Source organism: Harpia harpyja, chromosome 2 (genome assembly GCF_026419915.1).
Source record: "Harpia harpyja isolate bHarHar1 chromosome 2, bHarHar1 primary haplotype, whole genome shotgun sequence".
NCBI classification, from domain to species: domain Eukaryota; kingdom Metazoa; phylum Chordata; class Aves; order Accipitriformes; family Accipitridae; genus Harpia; species Harpia harpyja.
The window spans coordinates 52,721,501-52,741,564 of NC_068941.1; the positions used below are offsets into that span (position 1 = coordinate 52,721,501).

The window sequence follows — 20,064 nt, forward strand, 5'->3', positions numbered from 1 at the left end:
TTTGTGGCCCTTTATAGGGTCCCACGTGACGTAAAAACTGGCAGCTCTGATCCTCCAACTTCACTTTGCTCTGTATTTCACGTCCTGTCAGCCCTCAGTGGGAGAAATGACTGATTCTCTTTTTCTTCTGCCATGGGCGTTCAGGGGCATAAGGTATGATTCATCACAGACATGCCACTCAGTCTGATACTCCATCATGCTTGTATTGAAGGCATGAGAAAAGAATACAGTTGTAACTGGGATTACAACATTTTTCCAGTTACGCTTAAGGACTTTGCTAATTATAGGAAGAAACAATTTCTGTATTGGTAAGTTTTCAGTTTGTCAAGATGAAGGTAGAAAAGGTGAAGAGAAAAACAGGGCAAAAATGACCAAGTAATGACATAAAATGAATGACAAATAATACATGAAACTAACATGAAATGCATTTGACTTAAATGGTTTGGCAGGCAAAGATTAAATGGAAATTTACCTACAGTGCTGAGCACTGCTTATATAGGGGGGTTGGTAGTGATTTCATTCCTGGTCTTTTGTTTTTTTTCAGTTACTGCAGACACACCAGGAAACTGAAGTACCCTCATAATTCTTCACCAACAAAAGGAAATACAGTGTAAAAGAATTGCCAAGTTCTATTCCAACCTCACTTTTTTAATGATAAATACATGCACTTTACGGGAAGGCTTCCCCGTATCCCTCCCCAATTTGTAGAGAAATCTTCTGGGGTTTGCCTTCAGAAAGATCTCGTTGGCAAAGTATCTTGGGAGTGGCAGAAATAGGGTAAGGAACAAGTTGGATATCAGTGCTCCAATTTGCTTGGACGTTGGCAAGATCCAGCTGTCAGATTTGGTATTGGGGAAAAAAGTCCCTCACAGGTCTGAATGGCAGAAAACTTTGAGGCCTTTTGTCTTAGGTTGTACTTTCAATGAGGATCACCTGCTAGGATTATAGAGACGTATTACACCCATGTTAAATCCAGTTCATTACAGGGACCTTGAGCATTGGTCTCCTGAGGACTAACATCTGTATAATAGTAATTTGGAAACTGTAGGAGAGAAACTGTTTAATAAGATTTTGAAAATTTGTTTGAAACATAAAATAGATATGGAAGAAGACACAAAAACTACTTTTTTAAACGAAAAAAAAAGGCAAAGTGGGAGTTTAGGTAAGGATGATAAGAGGCATTATGTAGAAGATGGTCTGCTCCTTGGGAGGTTTCTGAAGATATGCAAGGGATAGGCATGAGCTGTGGGCTTGTGCATACCAGCAAGTCATGACAGCTGAGTTGGATGTCCACATTGCCATCTTAGTACATAGCATCTACCATATAAGACTGTGTACATCCACACATGTACTTTTTCACACCTGCCTGGAGTGTCTCTAAAACAACGTTGAACTTCAGATTTGGTATCAGGCGTGGTATTTTCTGGCCACAAATTGACCATTTGTGCTTCCTTTTTGTCGTGGTTTAACCCCAGCCAGCAACTAAGCATGATGCAATGCATGTAACAATAATAACGGAATGTTGTGGGTGGAAGTGCTGTTGGAGTTGCTGTAGGAAATTAAGAGACCTCAAGATAAACAACGAAGCTTGGTCTATTTCCAGACCTCCTTTGGAGAGAGCAGCTACAGAATGCATAGGTAAACTGGGACTGACCATAAAATTATTTCAGTGGGTGACTTTTTAAATACAGATATTTCATGTAGAGAATTCGTGATGAGTGTTCTTTCAGCTCCTTTCTGCAGTTCAGGGGTGCACAGCTTATAGCCTGCATGCTAGATTTGCAGCCCAGTGGTTAATTCAGTCAGTCATCTGCTGCTTTTGAAGGCCTGGCTGAAACCTTTTGGTGTTGGGCCTTCTTTTCTCAAGCTCCCACTTCTTCGATGCACAACAGGCCAGCCTGGCTTGCAGCCAGCACGCTTTCTGCTCCAGAGAGGCCTTTGCTGAGGAGGGTAACCAAGGCCAAGCTGTGTGAATTTCTCTTCAGTCGTGGTCTGCTCTCAGATTTCCCCTGTCGTGGTTTCAGCCCAGCCGGTAACAAAGGACCACGCAGCTGCTTGCTCACTCCTCCCCGCCCCCCTCCGGCGGGATGGCGAGGAGAATCAGAAAGGAGAAAAGAAAAAAAACAAACAAAAAAAAAACAAAAAAACCACGGAACCTCGTGGGTAGAGATAAGGACCATTTACTGGGACAATACAAAAAGAGAAGTTACAATAACAACAATGGTATTGATAAAAGAATATACAAAAAGAGTGATGCACAGTGCAACTGCTCCCCACCTGGAACCCGATGCTCTGCCACTTCCCCCAGCGAAAGCCCCGAGGCCTGCTCCCCCGCCCCAGCCCGCTCCCCATTTATATACTGAGTGTGATGTCACATGGTATGGAATAGCTCCTTGGCTAGTTCAGGTCAGCTGTCCTGGCTGTGCCCCTTCCCAGGTTCCTGTGAAAATTAACTCTATCCCAGCTGAACCCAGGACACCCCCTTTCCTGGCAGCAAGGGAGCAGGCAGGGACTCAGTTGGGCACAAACCCAGGGGTAATGCACATGCAGAATAGTCACTGTGTGCATGTTTAGTAAATCTAGCTTTTCTGGAAAGCGTTATGCCTTCCGCTCTGGCTGTGCACTTGCAGTCCAGTTGATTCTCCCAGGCTCAGCCCCATTTGGCCGGTTCTTCCCAGCCTGCAGATGGTGCTGCTCCTGCCGTGGTGTGGAGCTGAACCCCTCTGTGGTACACGACACGGCTGGATGGATTTGTTGCCGAATGCACTGTCATTTCATCGGCAACGCTGAGAATAATTTTTAGACTTCACTGGTGTAGGCACTGCCTCCTTGAAACGTAGACTGGGAGAACAACTAGCAGATTCCTCCTTTTTGCGTGTTTATTTTAGGTCTTAATAGACTTAAGTATTTCAGGACTCTGTAGTAAAATAAATGCCTGAGGGAGCCTAAAGTGTTCACACATAACTAGGGCTGGCAGGAGAACAAGAATTCAGTGTCATGAAAAATTTAGCAGGCTTGGCATTCATCTTGATGAGGAACTAAACACAGTTCTTCAGAGATTTCAATTAAAAAAAGCAAGGGAGAACAAGTTGCTCTGCTATTAGCTGAGGGCTCATTAGCTGGGACACTCACCTGGAAGGTGGGAGACCCAGACTTAATCCTCTGGCCTGAATTAAGCAAAACATTCAAGTGTCTTTTCTCTGGTTAGGTGCTGTCTCTGCATGTTTGTTTCTCTTACGTTGACCAAAAGTTTGGTTAGCCATCTGAGATGCCTCAGCAGGTGGTTACAAAAGTAATTCTAAGTCCCTTCACACGTTGAAGAGTCTGCAGTTCCTTCTGGTAAGTGGTTGGGGGATACTGCATAAAGTGCACAACTGTATCCACTTAGCCCATTTTTTTTAAACATGTCTGGGTTTGCTTTCATCAAAAGAAACAATGGCATTAGCAGTATTACCTGTGTATTTATGTTATTCCATGTACATGTCACAAAATGCTGTAAATAATTTTTAAGTATATTTTGGTATGCTAGTGGTTTATATTAAATGGCATAGTTGTTTTAACTAGTGCTACTACATTCAACATTCCCACATACCCTTGTCTTGATAATTTTTTAGTGGACGTTCCCTTCCTTTTCTACGATACATTAGTTAATTTGTAGCAGAAGCAGCATATGAAACTCTTTAATTGTGGTGTGAGGGAAAATAAAAGAGGTGTCTGTTAATATGAAGAGTGTATGGAAATAAAAGGGCAAGGAGAGGTAATATGGAAGAAGGCAGAGGTAGAGGTTTCTTTGGCTGTAAAAGAGAAGACTAGGATGTCAGGAAGCCTTGTCTCTAGGAGGTCATAGATGCCACGATGTAGGTGGCACTGCCTTGACTTTATATATGTTGTGCAATTCTCAGAGGTACATTGCCTGCTGGCTTTGCAGTGTTCAATTCATAACCTTTGCAGGGGATAGGAGGCATGCAAGATAAAAATAGTGTATTTTGCAAAGCAAAAAGAGGAGGGAACATGCGTTTCTGCCCCCAGACTGGGATCCTGGTAGGAGATGCCTGAAGCAAGAAGATAATTTGGTGCACTCTGTCCAGCAACTTTAGATTCAACTAGCATGGGAGCCCCTCCTTCAAAGCCTGGTTTATAGAAAACTAGAGGGTTTGTTTGGTTTTTTTTTTATGGATAACATCAATGAAGACTAATCTGAGCTTGGGGTGGGAGGGGAAGAGCTGGATGCGTTTTAATCCAATAGATTCCATGAAAACAGACTGTAACCATAAAAATGTCAAATAAAGCAGTTGTATATTATTGTTTATAAAGAGTTGTTTTCTGCTTTTTCTGCTAATCAGGCATTTTCATAAATGTATTTTCCTTCCAAATGAATATGTTGTTGTTCCCATGGAGCAGCTGCAGTAACATATTGTACTTGCATGTTAGGATTTTTTCTTTCAATTGGAATGATGCATGAGTCATTTATGCCTGAAACATAGTAAAACTTATTATACCATCATTCATACCACATCTTCTGAAACAAACAGATCCAAAAAGACACTTGCAGTGAAAGTTGGATTCCTGAGAGTTTGCATGGGCTGATGAATGTTATGGGCTGATGCATCATTTTTATTCAAAAGAAATTTGTGTATAGTTCTTAATATCGCTGCCTGCTCACCTCAGCACACATAATCTTAACAGCAGTGTGACAGAGGGGTTTGTATTAAACTGCATTGATTAACATCCTCCTCTATTTGACAGGATCTGACTTTGAAGTATCCTCTGATTTCTTTTCTACTTGTGGATGTAAAAATTCTGACCAAGAATTGACTTTGTAGGTTGTACTGCTTCAGAAAAACACGTAACGAATGGTAACCAGTTCAGAAAACATGTAATGAGTAATTATTTGGACTACTAGGATATGTCAAAGATAAGTAACAAATACAAACAACACAAAGAAAAGAAAACATCTCCAATAACTGAGCAAGAGAGCTAAGACTATTCCTTTGTCTTTATCTCTTCATGTAGATACCATGGCATTTCGAGTGTAGGAGGCTAAATCAAGTAGCATGTAGTAACAGCAACTGCATCAGAAAACTGCGTGCATGTTAGGCATAAACATGCCAAAGTACAAAAGGAATAAAATATGGGTAAACCCGGTTTCAATTCTCTGTTTCTATTTTTCTTTGCGCTTATAAATTGCGTTTTATATGGTCTTATCCTTTCAGAATTAATATTTTAGCTTGTAAGTGGTCCTGCGTAATCTTTTCCTTACATAGTATTGCATTATCAAGCATCATATAAAATTAGTTACTTTGTGCTGTTATGAATGTGGACAAAGTCAAGCCATTAGTTGGCTTTTTCAGGGGCTGCTCTCATAATTGGTTACATTACTTCTTTTTATAAAAGGAGCATTGTGTGAATACAAATGTAATCTTGGCCAAGAACCTGTTAAAAAGTGTCTTTTTCAGAGGGGAAAAAAAGCAGTTGAATAAGAAATTTGTTCGTATCTGTTCTTATCAGTAAGTGCTTTGGTAGGTGTTTTGGTAGTAGAGATTTATGAAGGTTGATGTGAGGGAGTGGATAATCTTGGAAAGCATATGCAATAAAGTATATGGGGAATTTTAGTTTTACAGGGCAGGGCTTCCAGACTGATGCCTTTAAATGCTTTGTGTGTAGTAATTGGCTTTTATCTGGCAGGTTTTACGGGTACTGAGAGGTGCATCTTGAAAGTATAATGCTTCAACATTAATAATTTTTTCAGGAACTCTGAGGCTTGTACAGCTTCTGCTGGCTATCCTACTGTTCAGATGAAGAGCAGTTGTTTCAGAGTTTGCAAAGCACTCGGATGAGAATTGCCTTTCATCTCTTTTCAGAGAGATGGATAACCTCTGTCTGTTGGCAGATTTGGATGGCCCAGTTGGCATTTCCCTTGTCCTTGGACAAAGGCCCAAGGATTCTGGAAGCAGCTTGGTAAAGAGCGTTTGTTACTCTTGGCTCCAGTCAGGCATAAACAAGTATTTTCTCTGTTTTGGAATTTTCCTTATATGTATTTTGGCCCAGTCTTTTGGGCCTTTTCTATTTTCATTGAGATAAAACCTCTTAGAAGTAATCGGTGTGGTTTGGTTTACTTTGTTTTTTACTATTCTGAAGTGGTCAACTTGGCAAAGAAATAAAGATTACGTTATTACTGCTGGATTTTATAGCTAACATTTCATGAAACTTTATTAGAACCCCCTTCTGTTCATTAGCTCATAACTTTATGAAAAGCACTTTTGGACTGAAATTTTCCATGTTTAGTCTGAGGCCAAAGGGATTTTTTTACCTCCATTCAGCATTTTCTGACCTACCTAAGCTAATGTGAGCGGTTTGTATATTTTTTTAAGAAATGTTAAGTCTGCACTCTGAACTTGAATAGATAACTAACTGTATTTGAAATTTATGGGTTTTAGTTGTACATACAGTTAGAGCACAATGCAGTCCTGCCAAGTATAAACACAGATAAAATGTTATAAAATTAAAAGCTATCAAGTAGGATGTTTATATAACTGGTCAAAATATATTTTAGATCACAATAATTTCTTATGGTGGAAGAGAGTGACTAGAAACGTGCAACTCTGTAGTGCTTTACAAATACTGCTTAAATTTTCTCACCAGTTAAAACATTATTGTTTATATATTCAGGAAAAAATAAGGGACTTTGTTGATGTGGGGTTTTTGTTTAATGCTGAATTTCCAGAGACACCTAAATAAGGAGTCCAGCTTTCTCTGAGTTCTCAGTACCCAACAGTTTTTATTGTTCTCAGTTTTCTAAATCATCCCTCAACGAGACTAGGCTTTGTCAAAAATCTGGCCCTAAAATGCCACCTCAGGCCCATTTCAACACTGCTGCCTTAGCAGCTTTGGTAGTGAGCTAACTTCAGTGATCATGTGGTGGGTTTTCATTTAAGCTTTCCAGCTTCCTGCCTGTGGTGGTCTTATTTGTTTCTAAGGTAGAAACATTTTCTCCGCATGGGCAAAGCTGATAAGTTCTGTTCCAGCAGAGAAATAAATTACATACTAGATGTAATGAGACATGAATGTCCAGTAAATGCCCTGTTGCTTGCAAGAGTGGTATGGCGTGAGACAACAGTTGATAATTTTCTGGTAATTCTCTAATTCCTCCGCTCCCCAAAATTCCTTTGTTAAAGAGTTACATTTAATATAACAGAAAAAAAGCCCCAACAAGGAATGAAAATTGAAAGTGCAGCAGGAAGGGAAGGTGTTTTGAAAATGGAGCAATGAAGAACTAACAAAAATACCTACTCAGTTGTGTTACCTTCAGGTGTATGAACCCTATGAAGTTCAAGACTTTCTCACTGGTTAAACAAGTTTGATGTTTTGTTAGCAGGACTGCTTTCTCCTTTCTCGTTGCTAAACTTAGGCTTTTGTAAGCATCACATGGTTCTTTAGTTTTATGGGAAATTTTATTGGTTTATTTTATTGGGAAAATGTAGGATGTAGCAGGGCACGATGTTTTATTTCATATGGAAGGCTCTGGCAGTAGCGCTGCTCGTTCTGGTGGCTGCCCGACGGCATGCTGGTCCTTGCAGGGCCATGCTGGGAGGCGCAGGGAGCTCAGGTCAAGGCGTGTGCCAGTCCCTGGGGCAGCTTTCTGTCAGGAGCTGGTGAAGATGGCAGCAGTCATTGCATCCATCCTCATCTTCCTCCTCCTTTGCTATGCTACAGCCCTGATCTTTTGAAGTAGCAAATAGTCAAAAAAATGCAGTTTACGGATATAAATAACCACACTAAAAGAGTGACTAGTTTGAATATTGAGAACTAAGATACAATTTTTATAGATGAGGTTTATAGAACACTTTTCAGCAGTTTGTTGCTCTTTGTTAGGTTCTATCAAAATCTCTTTAAATTGCCATGTTCCTTTCTAAGGAAAGAAGTCATATTCTGTGGTGTGCAAGCATAGGCAATCCAATGTCATTAAGAGCTTCTCTGGATGCTTTGCTTCAAAGATGTGGTTCCCTTTATAACAGACTGCAAGGCAGTGGCCGCACTGATAGCAAAAGTAGGCAAAACTGGCATCCCTACTATTGCTTTGACTGCTTTTCTCATGTAGGGCCTGGTAGAATTAAGAAAACCAAATTTAGTTAGTTAGTATTTATTCTGATTCCTCTTTAGACTACTTCTTACTGGGGTGGGAGGAGTGAGGGTGGGAAATTACCTGATTCTGAAAACTGAATGATTTGTGAGTCATTCTCAGAGGATTTATTTTCTCTTTAACAAGCCTCTCCCCCACTCCCTTCCAAAAAAAAAAACAAACAAAAAAAACCCCCAAGTTCTCTTGTGCTCTTCAAGATGCATTTCCTGTCCTATTCCAAAAAGACTTTTTCCGGCCCCCCCTAATTTAGCCCAAAGCAACATTGAAAATACAAAGTACGTAGGCTACCACAGAGTCACGCTGGAAGAATGATAAACCAGATGTGACATGGCTCAATCCATTTCACCTCTAATAATAAAAAGTCATGGATAGGAAGAAAAAAGAAGCATTTCTTCAAAGGTTACTTTTTTAGGCAATTACTCTTTATGAATTGCTATCTGAAAGAATATCAGCATCCAGAAAAAATATACAGTCTTTTACAAAGGCCAGTATTGAGAGTGGAAACTTGGTAAACTCTTAAGCCTCATCACTGAGTGAATATAAGACGCACAGAGACTGAGAGTGGCTATGCTCCTTACACCAATTATAGTATATACCACCAGCTGCTTTTTTGATGCTTAGTTCCATTTCTGGAAAAAACAAAACAAAAAAACCACCACTGGTGGGTTTTTTCCTGGTTTTTGCTTGTGTCTGTAGTGAGTTTGTAGTTTGGGGGTTTTTAATGTGAAAATCCTGGCAGGTTTTTGAGAAGGGCTGGGTTCTGTCTACAGCACTGTGTGATGCTTAGTTGTTTGTTTTGCACATGAATTGGTGAATAGGAAGTAGAGAGAAGGACTGGCTGCACATCTCCTCCACTCAAGAGACCTCTCCTGCCCTCTCCCACCCCTGTGTAGTGGTCAATGAAGCAGTAAGCCCAGGCAGATGTGCACAGCAGTGCAGGACTGTGACTGAGGCAGAAGTCATTAGCCACAAACGGGTGCCTTTTGCGTTGCATCGGTATGCAGCTGTGCATATGTGCCTGCGTGTAGAGAGACCGTGCACCTCTAACTTGGACGGATTTGAGCAGGCACCAGCTCGGTGGCTGTGGTAGGAAGGGGCCAGGTCTGTGGCCGAGCCATGCAGGGTCCAGATGGGGACCCCAGGAGCTGCCCTGCCTGCACAGTCCCAGCACCATGATGTTCCAGCTGCCATGTGCTTGCTGCCAGGGCTTGCGAGTTGGTGGCAAGTGGTAGTGGCTTGGCCAAAACTGTGAGCATGCAACTTGTACAGCTGAATCTGTGGCTGAGCTGGATGAGGCTCTCATCACAAGGCAGAGGAGCTTGAATCCCAGCAGATGCTCTAAATGGAGAGGTGACATTTTCGTGTGAGAACTATGTCTCAAGTGGAGATACGAGTTAATCGAAACATTTTGCAATCTGGTGTTGATTTCATCTGCTTGCTTCTGTCCAAAAAAACCCACTTTCCCCCCGAAAAAAAGAATTAGGCATCTTCTTCTAAAAATATGGAGACCTGTCACTCTAAAATTATTTTCTGAGTGGAATGAGATTTTCACTCTTCTGGAAATAGCTCTCTGTTCACCTACCAACATTTTGCATGCCCACTTTTAATTAATATTGGGGGAAATAAAGTGGAAGGTTCAGTTGAGTTGAGCAGAATAGCTCCTAAAAATAAAACCTGGATGCTAGAGATGCTTGAGTTTTTAGTTCAGCTCATGAACTTTCTGCCTAGCTGAGTGGACCTTTGCTCTGCACCTGGCTCTTTTGTTATGAGGTAATTCCTTTTGAAAATAATAATAATAAAAAATAAAAAAAGGTAGTGAGAGCAATGCACTTCAGTTAGGATAATCTGTCAGTTAAGGCTCAGATTCTGCAATTTCTTTACAGACAAAACTCCCATTTAAAGTGAAGATGAGCACTGCCTGAACTCAGGATTGAAGAAGGAGCCATTGTGATCGTGCAGTCTGACCCCTGTAAGAACAGGGCACTCCTTTTCATTTAGCAATCTGCTGAGCAGCAGCTGTTAAATTTCTGAAACCACCAAAATGCCTCAAAACACAAAGTGTTTGCTTCAGAAATGAGTGTCAGTTCTAATGCATAACCATTTTTCTTAAGATATCTTTCTCTTTTTCAGAAGACAATTACAAGCGTTGTATTACAGACTGTGGTTATTATACTACACTTCCAAGAAGAAAAAAAAAAAAAAACCACACACACAAAAAAACCAAACCAACAAATTACAGTATTTCAGGCCAGCATTTCTCTTGCTTTCTAATGGATTACTTTTGTTTTCAAATCAATGTCCTGTGATTATAGTCTTGTAAATTTTCAGCTTTCGCAGTCTACAGAAACAGTTGCAACTTAGTGAGTTAAAATACATGTCAAGATAATGCACCTGTTTTGTTTAGAAGTAATAATGTTTCAAGGAAATCTAGGAAAGGTAGTTGTCATTTGTATTTAAGATTTGCATCTGAGATGTAATCACAGTTCATCGGCACTCAGAGGGATTTGAAACTTGGAAAATACACTTCCCAATTCGGGGGTAAAAGGGTCATTATCCGTTATGTGTACAAACAAAGCAAAACAAAACCAATTAAATGGAAAACCCCCAGTAGATTGCAAGCATCATTCTTATGTATTTGAAAGCATTTATTTTTAAAGGAATGCTTGGCACGTAGTTCTTTGCACTGGAGTGTTTTTTGCTGTGATGGATTTATACAGTCTTATTTATGTATGTGTATATGTGCATGTGTATATATTTGAAAGACCATCTATGCATGTATTTCCTTGGGGAGATCTTCACAGTAGCTACAACGGTCGACTCTGGTATAAGTAGATAAAAAGAACTGTGTTGGTTATAAATAATCGTGCTTTGTGCGCTATGCCACAACACTTTTCAATAGATCTATTTGCATGTAGAGTTTTAATTAAGAGATAACTGTCACTGCAGGTTGGCTGCAGAAGGCTGCAGTATCCAGCAGAGAGATAAATGCCAATGCCAAGTCATACAGGTTGGAGAGCATACAGGGAGTCCATAATAAAAAATGAGTTTACAATTAAAACTCACTTATTACTAACTTACTGTGTTACATGCAGAGATGAAGAGGTCCAAAATCCGGTTGCTTAGGGCTGTACATATGAGGTGTGGGGGGTTGGGTTTTTAGGGGGTCTTTTTGGGTCAATCTACGTGTCATACATTGGAAATTGAAACTTAGGGATGCAATCAGTAAACTTGTTAGGAGGGTATAGGTGCCCTATTTAACAAGAGTGTGTTACAGCTTTCAGCACGCTGGGAAGTCCTAGAACAGATTGCAAAGATTCATCTCAGCTTGATTCAGAAGGGCTATAAGTGTCCTTCTGCCTGTTTGAAAGGGTTTGGGTTTCTAATTAATTTAGCCAGAAGACACGTTATTTCTGACCTTCACAAACCACTGCCTGTCTCATCCCTGTTTTAAAAGATCCCATTAACAGTTTTATTTAAAAAAAAAGCAACCTGTCTTTTCCTGTTGTGAGGAGCAAAGTACAAAATGGACACATATAGCTACTGTTAGTGAGCCATTATATGTATAACATTTTTCCACAGTATGTGGTATGTTTGGGGGTTTATATGACATAATAGTGCCATTTAAAATAACATGAAATCTTCATTTCATGAAGTCACCAGCAAAAAAACCCATTAATCTAAGTAAAGAAAGGAGATACCTACCTTGTAATTTGTAATTTAATAGCATTTTCTTACTGACATTGAAGTCAGTAAGTACTCTTTAACACTAACTTCAAAATAAGACTCTTCCCCTCTCTTTGAGATGCAGATAGAGGAATTTTCTTCTTCAGTCTTAGTGACAAAGGCTGCCAAGACTGTGAAAGGAAGAATGCACTGTTCTGCCCTAGCTAAACAGAGATGTCTACTCTTGTATTGCCTTAAGCAGCTATCAGAAGTTGTATGTAAGAGTTAGGTACAGGATTTATGCATCCTGATTGAGATGAAAATAATGGCCCTTCAAATTTTTATAGTGAAATTACTTTTGTAAAGTATGTAACTCGCAATACATCTTATGTAAAGTGAATTGATAATGCTGGGTTTTGAGAAATAATCTAGATATGTGAACAAAAGTTCATCATTAAAGAAATTCATGAAGCAACAAAGACTTTCCTGAACTAAAACATGATCTTAAGAATGTGTAGATTTATAATTACAGAAGAAAATAAACAATGTTTTTCCTTTCTTGTTGGTGTCATATTGCCACCAAAATGTATCTGTTCAAAGAGTTTGAATCTGTTGGGAACTTCTCGTAAGTGCATGTATTTTAGGGCTCTGCAGAAACTTTCTGGGTCATCTATTCCAGCCTGCCCACCCTGCAACAGCAGGAGATCATTACTACTGCTTCTCTTCCATCCTACTTTTCTCCTAAATGCCATGTTCCAAAAAGTGTCCAATACTATTTTCTCTAAAATACATCTAGTGAAGATGGAGTATGTAATTCATCTGCGCACCCATTGGTGTTGAACCAAAGTGGTTCTCTAGTATGTGATGACAGATAAAAGACAAAAGCTGAGCAGTTGTTGGATTCGTTCTTTAGAATACAATATAAATAAGCTTAAGTGCTGCTGATGGCTTTTTTTTTTTTTTTTTTTTTTTTTTTTTTTTTTTTTTTTAGGGAAAGAGTGTAGGCAACCTGTACACGACTGTAAGCTGTGGATTGTGGCCAGGTAGAAGTGTCCCTGAGGCTCTGGGGTTGCAGGCACAGCTCTGCCCTGCACTCGCCCTGGCCCTTCCCATGCTCTGCAGTAGCTCCCCCTTACTTCTCTGCTCTCAGTCCCATGGTGTTAGGCAGCAGCGATTGCCAGAGGCTCAGCCTTAGACTTACTTAAGCCTTAATATACTCTAATGTAGAAAGTTCCACACATCCCTATGCCTCCCATTACTACCAGTCCATTGATGGCAGTCTTCCCCATTGTTTATTTGCTATCTTTTTATGGGTTGCACTTATACTTGTCCCTTTCAGCTTTTCCATATGTGACATCAGCTCTGCTTCCAATTTTTATTTTATACGGTCTTTTAGATCAGTGCTGATCTTTGCACAGAACAGTACAATTTTTTTTTAACATAATTACCTTGTACATAGGTATTTAAGGTATCCATTATTAGCTCAGGTGTATTTCTTTGTTAATGTTCTTGCAACCAATTTTCTTTTGGTTTTACTTTCTTTGGGGACTCATATTATTTCCTTAGCAAATTTATTTACATCTTCACATATTGCTATATTGAGTCCGTTCCTGCTGGAGTTTGCCTATATTTGCTGCAAATCTTTTTTGCATTTTCATGTGAGATAATTTTTTTGGACATATGTAAAGATAATTGAAAGTTATGTATTTTTGATTATGAAAATACCAACAAATTAAAGTGTGTTTATCCTCATAACTAACCTAAAAGATAAGATTTAAGTACTCTTAAGCCCAGTATACTTTCTCATGAAAAATACCTTACTATCTTATATCAAAGTCACATCATAAAAACAAGAACGTTTGCTTTTTTAAAGTATGGGCAAGAAAGTCAAAGCAGAAGAACAGAGATTTATGCTAAGTCTATACCAAAAGAAGCAGAACGGGGAAAAAAATCAATATTTGTTTTTTTGTGGTTTTCCTTAGTATGAAATATGCTTTGCATCATTATGTGCCTCCAAGTTGTATGCAAAAAGGGTTATAATCGATATAATTGGCTTTTGTCATACTTACTGATTTTTGCAATTTATAAATGTGTTTGTTAAGACTTCAATAAGAGATATGACCAAATATTTTTAAATGCCTTTCATGCCATGTAAAAAAAATTGGAGAGGAATGTGCGCATCATTTACGATCCCTCTTTCTAGTGTGTTAAGTATATTTTTCTTAACATGTAGCTTATTCTATAAATGGCAGTAGAGATAGCTATCCGTCTTTTCACTTTGGAATCAAAGAGGAACTCACTGCAGAAATCTGCCAGTGCTGGATGAAGTTGTACAGAAATACGCATCCCAGCTGGTTGGCCTAGGGTTCTTGTGAAGAATTGGCTCATACTATAACCAGCTCGCTCTTCTCTGCAGACCATTTAACTTTGTGACAAGAAGGACCTGCCTGCCAGGATTAGGTTTATTTATAAAAATCAAATCACCAAAGTTGCATAATTTCCTGGTGGTGTTACAGCCCTAACCACCTGACTTTGCAGTAGTAGAGATCTATCCCCACTGAGTGTAGTAGTGGGAGCTTTGCTAATAGCCCCACACACTTCCACCCCACGCCTGACACACAGTGTTTTCTGAACTGAGAAACTCAGTGAGGTGGAGCACCCAAGTGATGCTCTTTCCGGATGGCTACTCATCAGTGCAGTGCAGTGCAGTGTCAACTAGCCACGTAGCACTAAGACAATTAATAAATTTGGATAAATGAGGGAATTTACAAAATAATTAAGGGACCTTGGCCATGACACTTTTTCAGGCAACAGAATATTTTGTATGATTACGGTTTGCGTAATCAAGGCTCTGTTGTGTGTGAAATTTAATGAGTGTAAATTGAGAAGGAAAGAGGAAGCATATTGAGAACAGTGTTGTGCGTAAGCTCTATAGGTATTTCTGAGATGCTGATTTGCTTCAGACGATATACATCTGGAACACATTACTATAGCTCTCCTCTCTAGTCAGAGAAGTCCAAACCAAGTAAAGGAGATTTGTTCTAAGCTAAAAAAAATAAAAATTGTAAAGCTAATCTGTATTTGGAAAAAAACCACTATTATTTATAACTATTATTTGGATTACGCAAAAACTGAAATATAATGGCTATCTAAATTGGTTTGGGTACATTATAAATAATGCATTAAATACTCCATTGAGAAATAACTACAAATCCAGGTTAGCAAAGCAAGCAATGTAAAAAATCAAGGTGCAGCAAAAAAATCAGGTGATACTTTATTTTGAACTTGAAAATGTGCCCACACTCTCCTTCCAAATTCACAAGTTGAGCCCTGTAAAATGTCATTCCGCCATCCTTGTTATTTCCCTGGCTATAAACCTTAGGTTTCACACAGGAGTTACTTGAGTAATAGTAAGTGCTCACTTACCTTCCAGAACCAAACCCTAGTCCTAAATTGGTAATAATATATATTGTGCTGTTCACTACAAGAAGAGGTAAATGACATGTGAAAGAATTAAGCAAACAGTTTGTGATGAGGCTGTCACGGGTTTCTTTGCAGGGAAACCAGTTGGATAGGACTTAGCAACGTGTTTTAGAGATCTTTAAGATACTGTGTGATGGGATAAACTGAATATGAAAGCAAAAAAAAAAAAAATTAAAAATCGGCGTGATTCTAGCAGTGTACAAGGGAGATGGAGGGAAGGTAATTCAAGCTATTGGTGCCAATATGATTTACTGTATTAAACTCAAATATAACATTGAGGGGTGCTGCACCTTTCCAGCATAACTGTACTACTGATTACCACAAAAACAAGTCATTATATGATGGAAAAAAAACTCTCTTCTCCTTTAATTTAAATGTAGATTTATAGTTATGAATGGTATCCATGCAGGTTAATCTAATTTTTTTAATATAAAGTATGGAATAAAGCTACTTCATTTTCTGGTATAATTTCCTACCTACAGGCAACATAATACTTTATTGAAAAGTAGTCCAGCAGTCTTACTCTTTCAGAGTTAGATCTGTGCTGACAAAATACTGTAAAGAACCAATATATTCACTGGGTAAAATAGGTAACTCTTTCTCTGCTGCTTACTGGGTTTAATTATTGTTTCATTGAAGAACTAAATGCATTGTTATGATATCCTAAAGCTTTATTTAAATCTGTCTTCCTCTATGATGCCTTTATGGTACTTTCAAGATGTAGAAATGGGATGTAGTTATTGCGTATACATGTTTTAAAACAACTTGTGCAGATGGACTCAAGTTTGACAGGTGAAACATTTTAGTAGGTTTTAAATAGTGTATGTGTCTGAGAAACACTGCTAAAAACTTAAATTCCTGTCAGAATATGGCAGAAGTTTTTAGGGCTGTGAGTTTCCCTGTATGTGTGAGCTTGGAAAACTCTTCCTGTTTCTTTGCTTATCTGTATTATTTTGTTCCATAAGTAGACTTTAGACAGGAGTGTCCCACTGAAAGAAGCAACCTTGTATTTCAGTACTTTTCTTCTGCTTAAAGGCTTGAAAAAATAGAAAAACACTGTATTTTTCAAATGATTTTACAACAAATATTTCATTTCAGTTGGCACCTGTTTCTGTCATTCTGTGTTGCAGAGACATTGGAATTCCAGGTAGTGATAGACACTGTCCATTGAAATAGCAAGTTGTGGCATTGTGTTATGTTTTCTAAAGTGCTTAAACCAGTTTATTACAGGGAATTGTCATACTTTCTTTGTCCATCTTTTTTTATTGTTGGAAGTAGACTATTCACCTTTCACTGATGCAAAAAATAAATGGTTTGTTGTTCATGTGATATCTTGACCCATATTTTAAATTGTTTTTATTTTTTTTCATAGGTCCTCCCATGCCATCCTCCTCATCTAGTCCATCAGTTACTGAACATTTACACTCCCCTCCTCCATCACCCAATCTCCATGACAACCAGAGGTGGTTATTAAGTAATAATGCCAGCCAGCCAGTTCAGGACTCTGATACAGATGAGGACTATACTGCCAGCTCATATCTAGTACAGACTGGTACTATTTCAGTGTCTGTCCCAGGTCATGGTAAGAAGAGGACACTTTGTCCATAGTTTGAATACCTTTTTATTTTCCATCCTCTTACAAAATTGCCTAATAAAAATTAAATATATCAAAATGACTTTATATTTTAAACTGATTCTCCCTTAAATGTCGCAAATGATGTTTCTACTTTACTGTAGGATAAGCAAGAGTAGAAAGTAACTTTTAATATATAAAAGCTCATTTAAGTTATTTTATAATGCAATACTTACATGAAGCAATAGCCATTCATGATTTATTAGGTAATGTAATTTGGAGCAATCGACTAGCCTTTAGTTGTACTTTTTAAAGGGTAGGCTGAAGCTGGTTAAACTGTCATGATGTTTAGCTTCAGAATAATGTAAAAGTTATCTTTTACTACCTCATCAAGTTCAGGAGGTTCCAGCCGTTCCTTTAGTTTCCCTCAGGCAGGAGAACGGGGTTTGTACATTACTGATAGGGCACTCTAGATTGAGGAAAGAGATCTAGAGGAAGAGAGCTGTGCAGTGAGAGAATAGCTGCAGGGTTCCATTTTTGTTGTATGATCAAACAGATTTCTTGGGGTAGGTAGACTGGAATAATAATTTGTTAATTCACAGCCTTTCCCGAGTAGATCAGCAAAGCTTGGAACAAGCCTCTTAATTTTATAAGAACCATTTCTTTCGATTGTGAAGAACTCTCCTACAGATGAACCACTAGAGGGGGTTTGGAGAAATATTTTCCTACAGATTGCATATCAATTGGTTGGACAGAATTATTCTGCAGTGCAAAAACATTAGCTTTGAGCTTCTCTTTCTAGTTTTGAGTGCAACTTTGGTGTTGTGTCTAAAAGGCCAATCTTCTAAGAGCAGTTGTGTATGTGAATTTGACAGCTTTTTTTGGGGGGGGGGGGGGGGGGCCATGTTAGGGGCTTGGATTAAGATCTTTAAAATTAACCGTGATAACTTTATTTTTGCATGTTCAACTTGCTCAATATTTAATCTGTAAAGAACTCCAAAAAATATGGTAGTACATTGTCATAATCAGGGTGTGTTATGAAGATGTCTCCTTTCCTTTATGTCTAGGGATATGAAATCTGTTAGAAAATGTATGCTTATCCAAAAGGTAGTCTAGTTTAGTTCAGTAAGTCAATACATTTAGATTACTGTATCCACCAGCCCTTCCTCTACAAATGAAAAATGCAAAAGCAAGAGAAAGCTGCTAAAAATATTGAATAGTTGGGATGAACCCCTTACACCTCCTAGCCTCTTAGGAAGCTAGTAAGTGTTTATCGTTCCTCTAGATTTTAGCATTTTGCTGCTTTTGAAATTTTCAACAGTTGCTTGCCAGTCTGAGTTTGCCAACCTTGAGGAATGTTCCTTAACCCCTTTCACCCCAGACTATGCAAAATAATTTCAGCTGGTCTCATGGCAAGTCAAATCTTGGCCTTTTAGCAGGGCAAATAAGGGTGTTTTTGATAACAAGCAGGACAGAAGTTAACGCTGTGGTGTACATTGCGAGAGTTGTTCTTGGTAGGACTTTAGCTAAGCAGAAGGGAAGCCCAATATACTCTGTAAGTATGTGTTCATTCTCCCCTCCCTCTTCCCACTGTGCTCCCCTGTCTCCTCTATCTGCAGATGTCTGAGATCCGCCCCTTCAGTGTATTTGTGCAATAGAAGTGCTTGCAGTTTCTGCTTCCTGCTGTCAAAGGATTAAATCAATGATATATATACAGTCATAATCCAGTAGTGATGGCAGTCATATAATAATACATCTAATGATCTTTCTCTCTCCGCAAGATTAGACTTGTTTTTAGAAGTGCTTCAACTTGCTAACCACGGATACTATATTTGCGATTGCCATAATTTAAGTAGGGTTTGTTTGTTTCTCTGCTGGACGAGGAGAAGACCATAGGTGTTCTGGTAGTGAGCTTCCGTCCCTGCAGTCAGCTGCAGGATCAGGGTTTGCATTACTTGAAGAAAGGATGCTTTCATCCAGCACGTACAGGAATACTGCTTGGAATATCTAGTTGATTTGCTTATGGTTGGTTTCTCATATCTTATCCTGTTGGCCTATTGATGGGCAAAAAATGTGTTCTTTGTAAAACAGGCAAGTGCAGAATTTAATAATTGAGCTAATAATTTCTAAGTTAGCTACAACTTTCTTCTACTCAATGATTTGCATTGTTGTGTAGCCTTTTTACCAGTATGTGGATCTCCCCAAATCTACCCTAGAGAGTAACTATCGTTTAATTGTGGCGTTTGGTACAGTCTTATTTGAGTATTGTATTTTCTTTAGCTAAAATGGTAAGTACTACAGCATGTGTAGCACTTTCACAGAAGGAAGGGGTTTTTTTGCCAGTTGTCTTTTTTTTTTTTTGCATCTGGATGAATTAAGCTTTCCTTGCTATCTAATGTTAATGAGTACGAAATAACTCCAGTGCCATATTCTGGATAACTTTGTCCAATGTTTATATTGGCAGGGGTGGGGATCACTTTTGAAGCATTTAAGATATAAAAGGTACTGACCGAAAACAATTATATTATTGAACTGGTTTCAGTTATATTGACTCTATGTGAATAGCAAGATAAATTATCCTCTCATTAGTCTATGCAAAGATCTGTTTGTTTTCCTTTAGGCTGAGTTCATTTGATCAATGTAGTTTATTTGATCAACTCCCTCAAAATTTAAAGGATCTGATTAGGTATTTGGAATTATATTAATCTAAGACTTTGCGTTTGATTAGTTTGTTTTGTTAACCAATGGGAATTAGCTTTCATTTGAGGAATTAGCTAAAAGAGAAGTGAGAAGTGCTAAAATCAGTTATCAAAAGCTTACCACATGAGAAGAAAAGGTCTTTGTGGAGGTATTGCTGGTAGCTTTAAAAATTCAGATCAAGTGAGGACTGTTATGGACAGTTTGCTAGGAATGATTTCATTTTTCTAAAAGCAGTGTGTTGCAAAATTCAGGAGGAGATAAATTTTAGGACCGTCAGTCATAACTGTTCCTTTACATAGCACCTCCAATTTATTCTACTTGTTCCTCTCCTCCATGGTGCAGCTCAGTATACTGACTCTGCTCCAGCAGTCAGCCTATTTGTCTACTGATTTCAGAACAATTTACTAGTTTTGTTGGTTTTAGAAAGAACAACAAACTGGTTTATAAGAAACAGGGGTATCCGAATATGTCTGCAGGGAAGAGGAATGGTTGTTTAAGCAGAGGG

The 20,064-nt window shown here is 38.7% G+C and overlaps 1 protein-coding gene across 17 annotated transcripts in view; it reads left to right on the top strand.

Moving 5' to 3' along the window:
• Window positions 1–20,064, top strand: part of TENM3 (teneurin transmembrane protein 3) — a 641,819-nt gene that overhangs the window by 441,127 nt on the left and 180,628 nt on the right. For 9 of the 17 annotated variants that reach the window (XM_052779556.1, XM_052779554.1, XM_052779572.1 and 6 more), the window contains one exon: window positions 16,659–16,868. The exons of the other annotated variants lie outside the window; for them this stretch is intronic. In XM_052779556.1, the coding sequence (XP_052635516.1) occupies window positions 16,659–16,868 (210 nt within the window). The remainder of the gene's footprint in view (window positions 1–16,658; window positions 16,869–20,064) is intronic. 17 annotated transcript variants of the gene reach the window in all.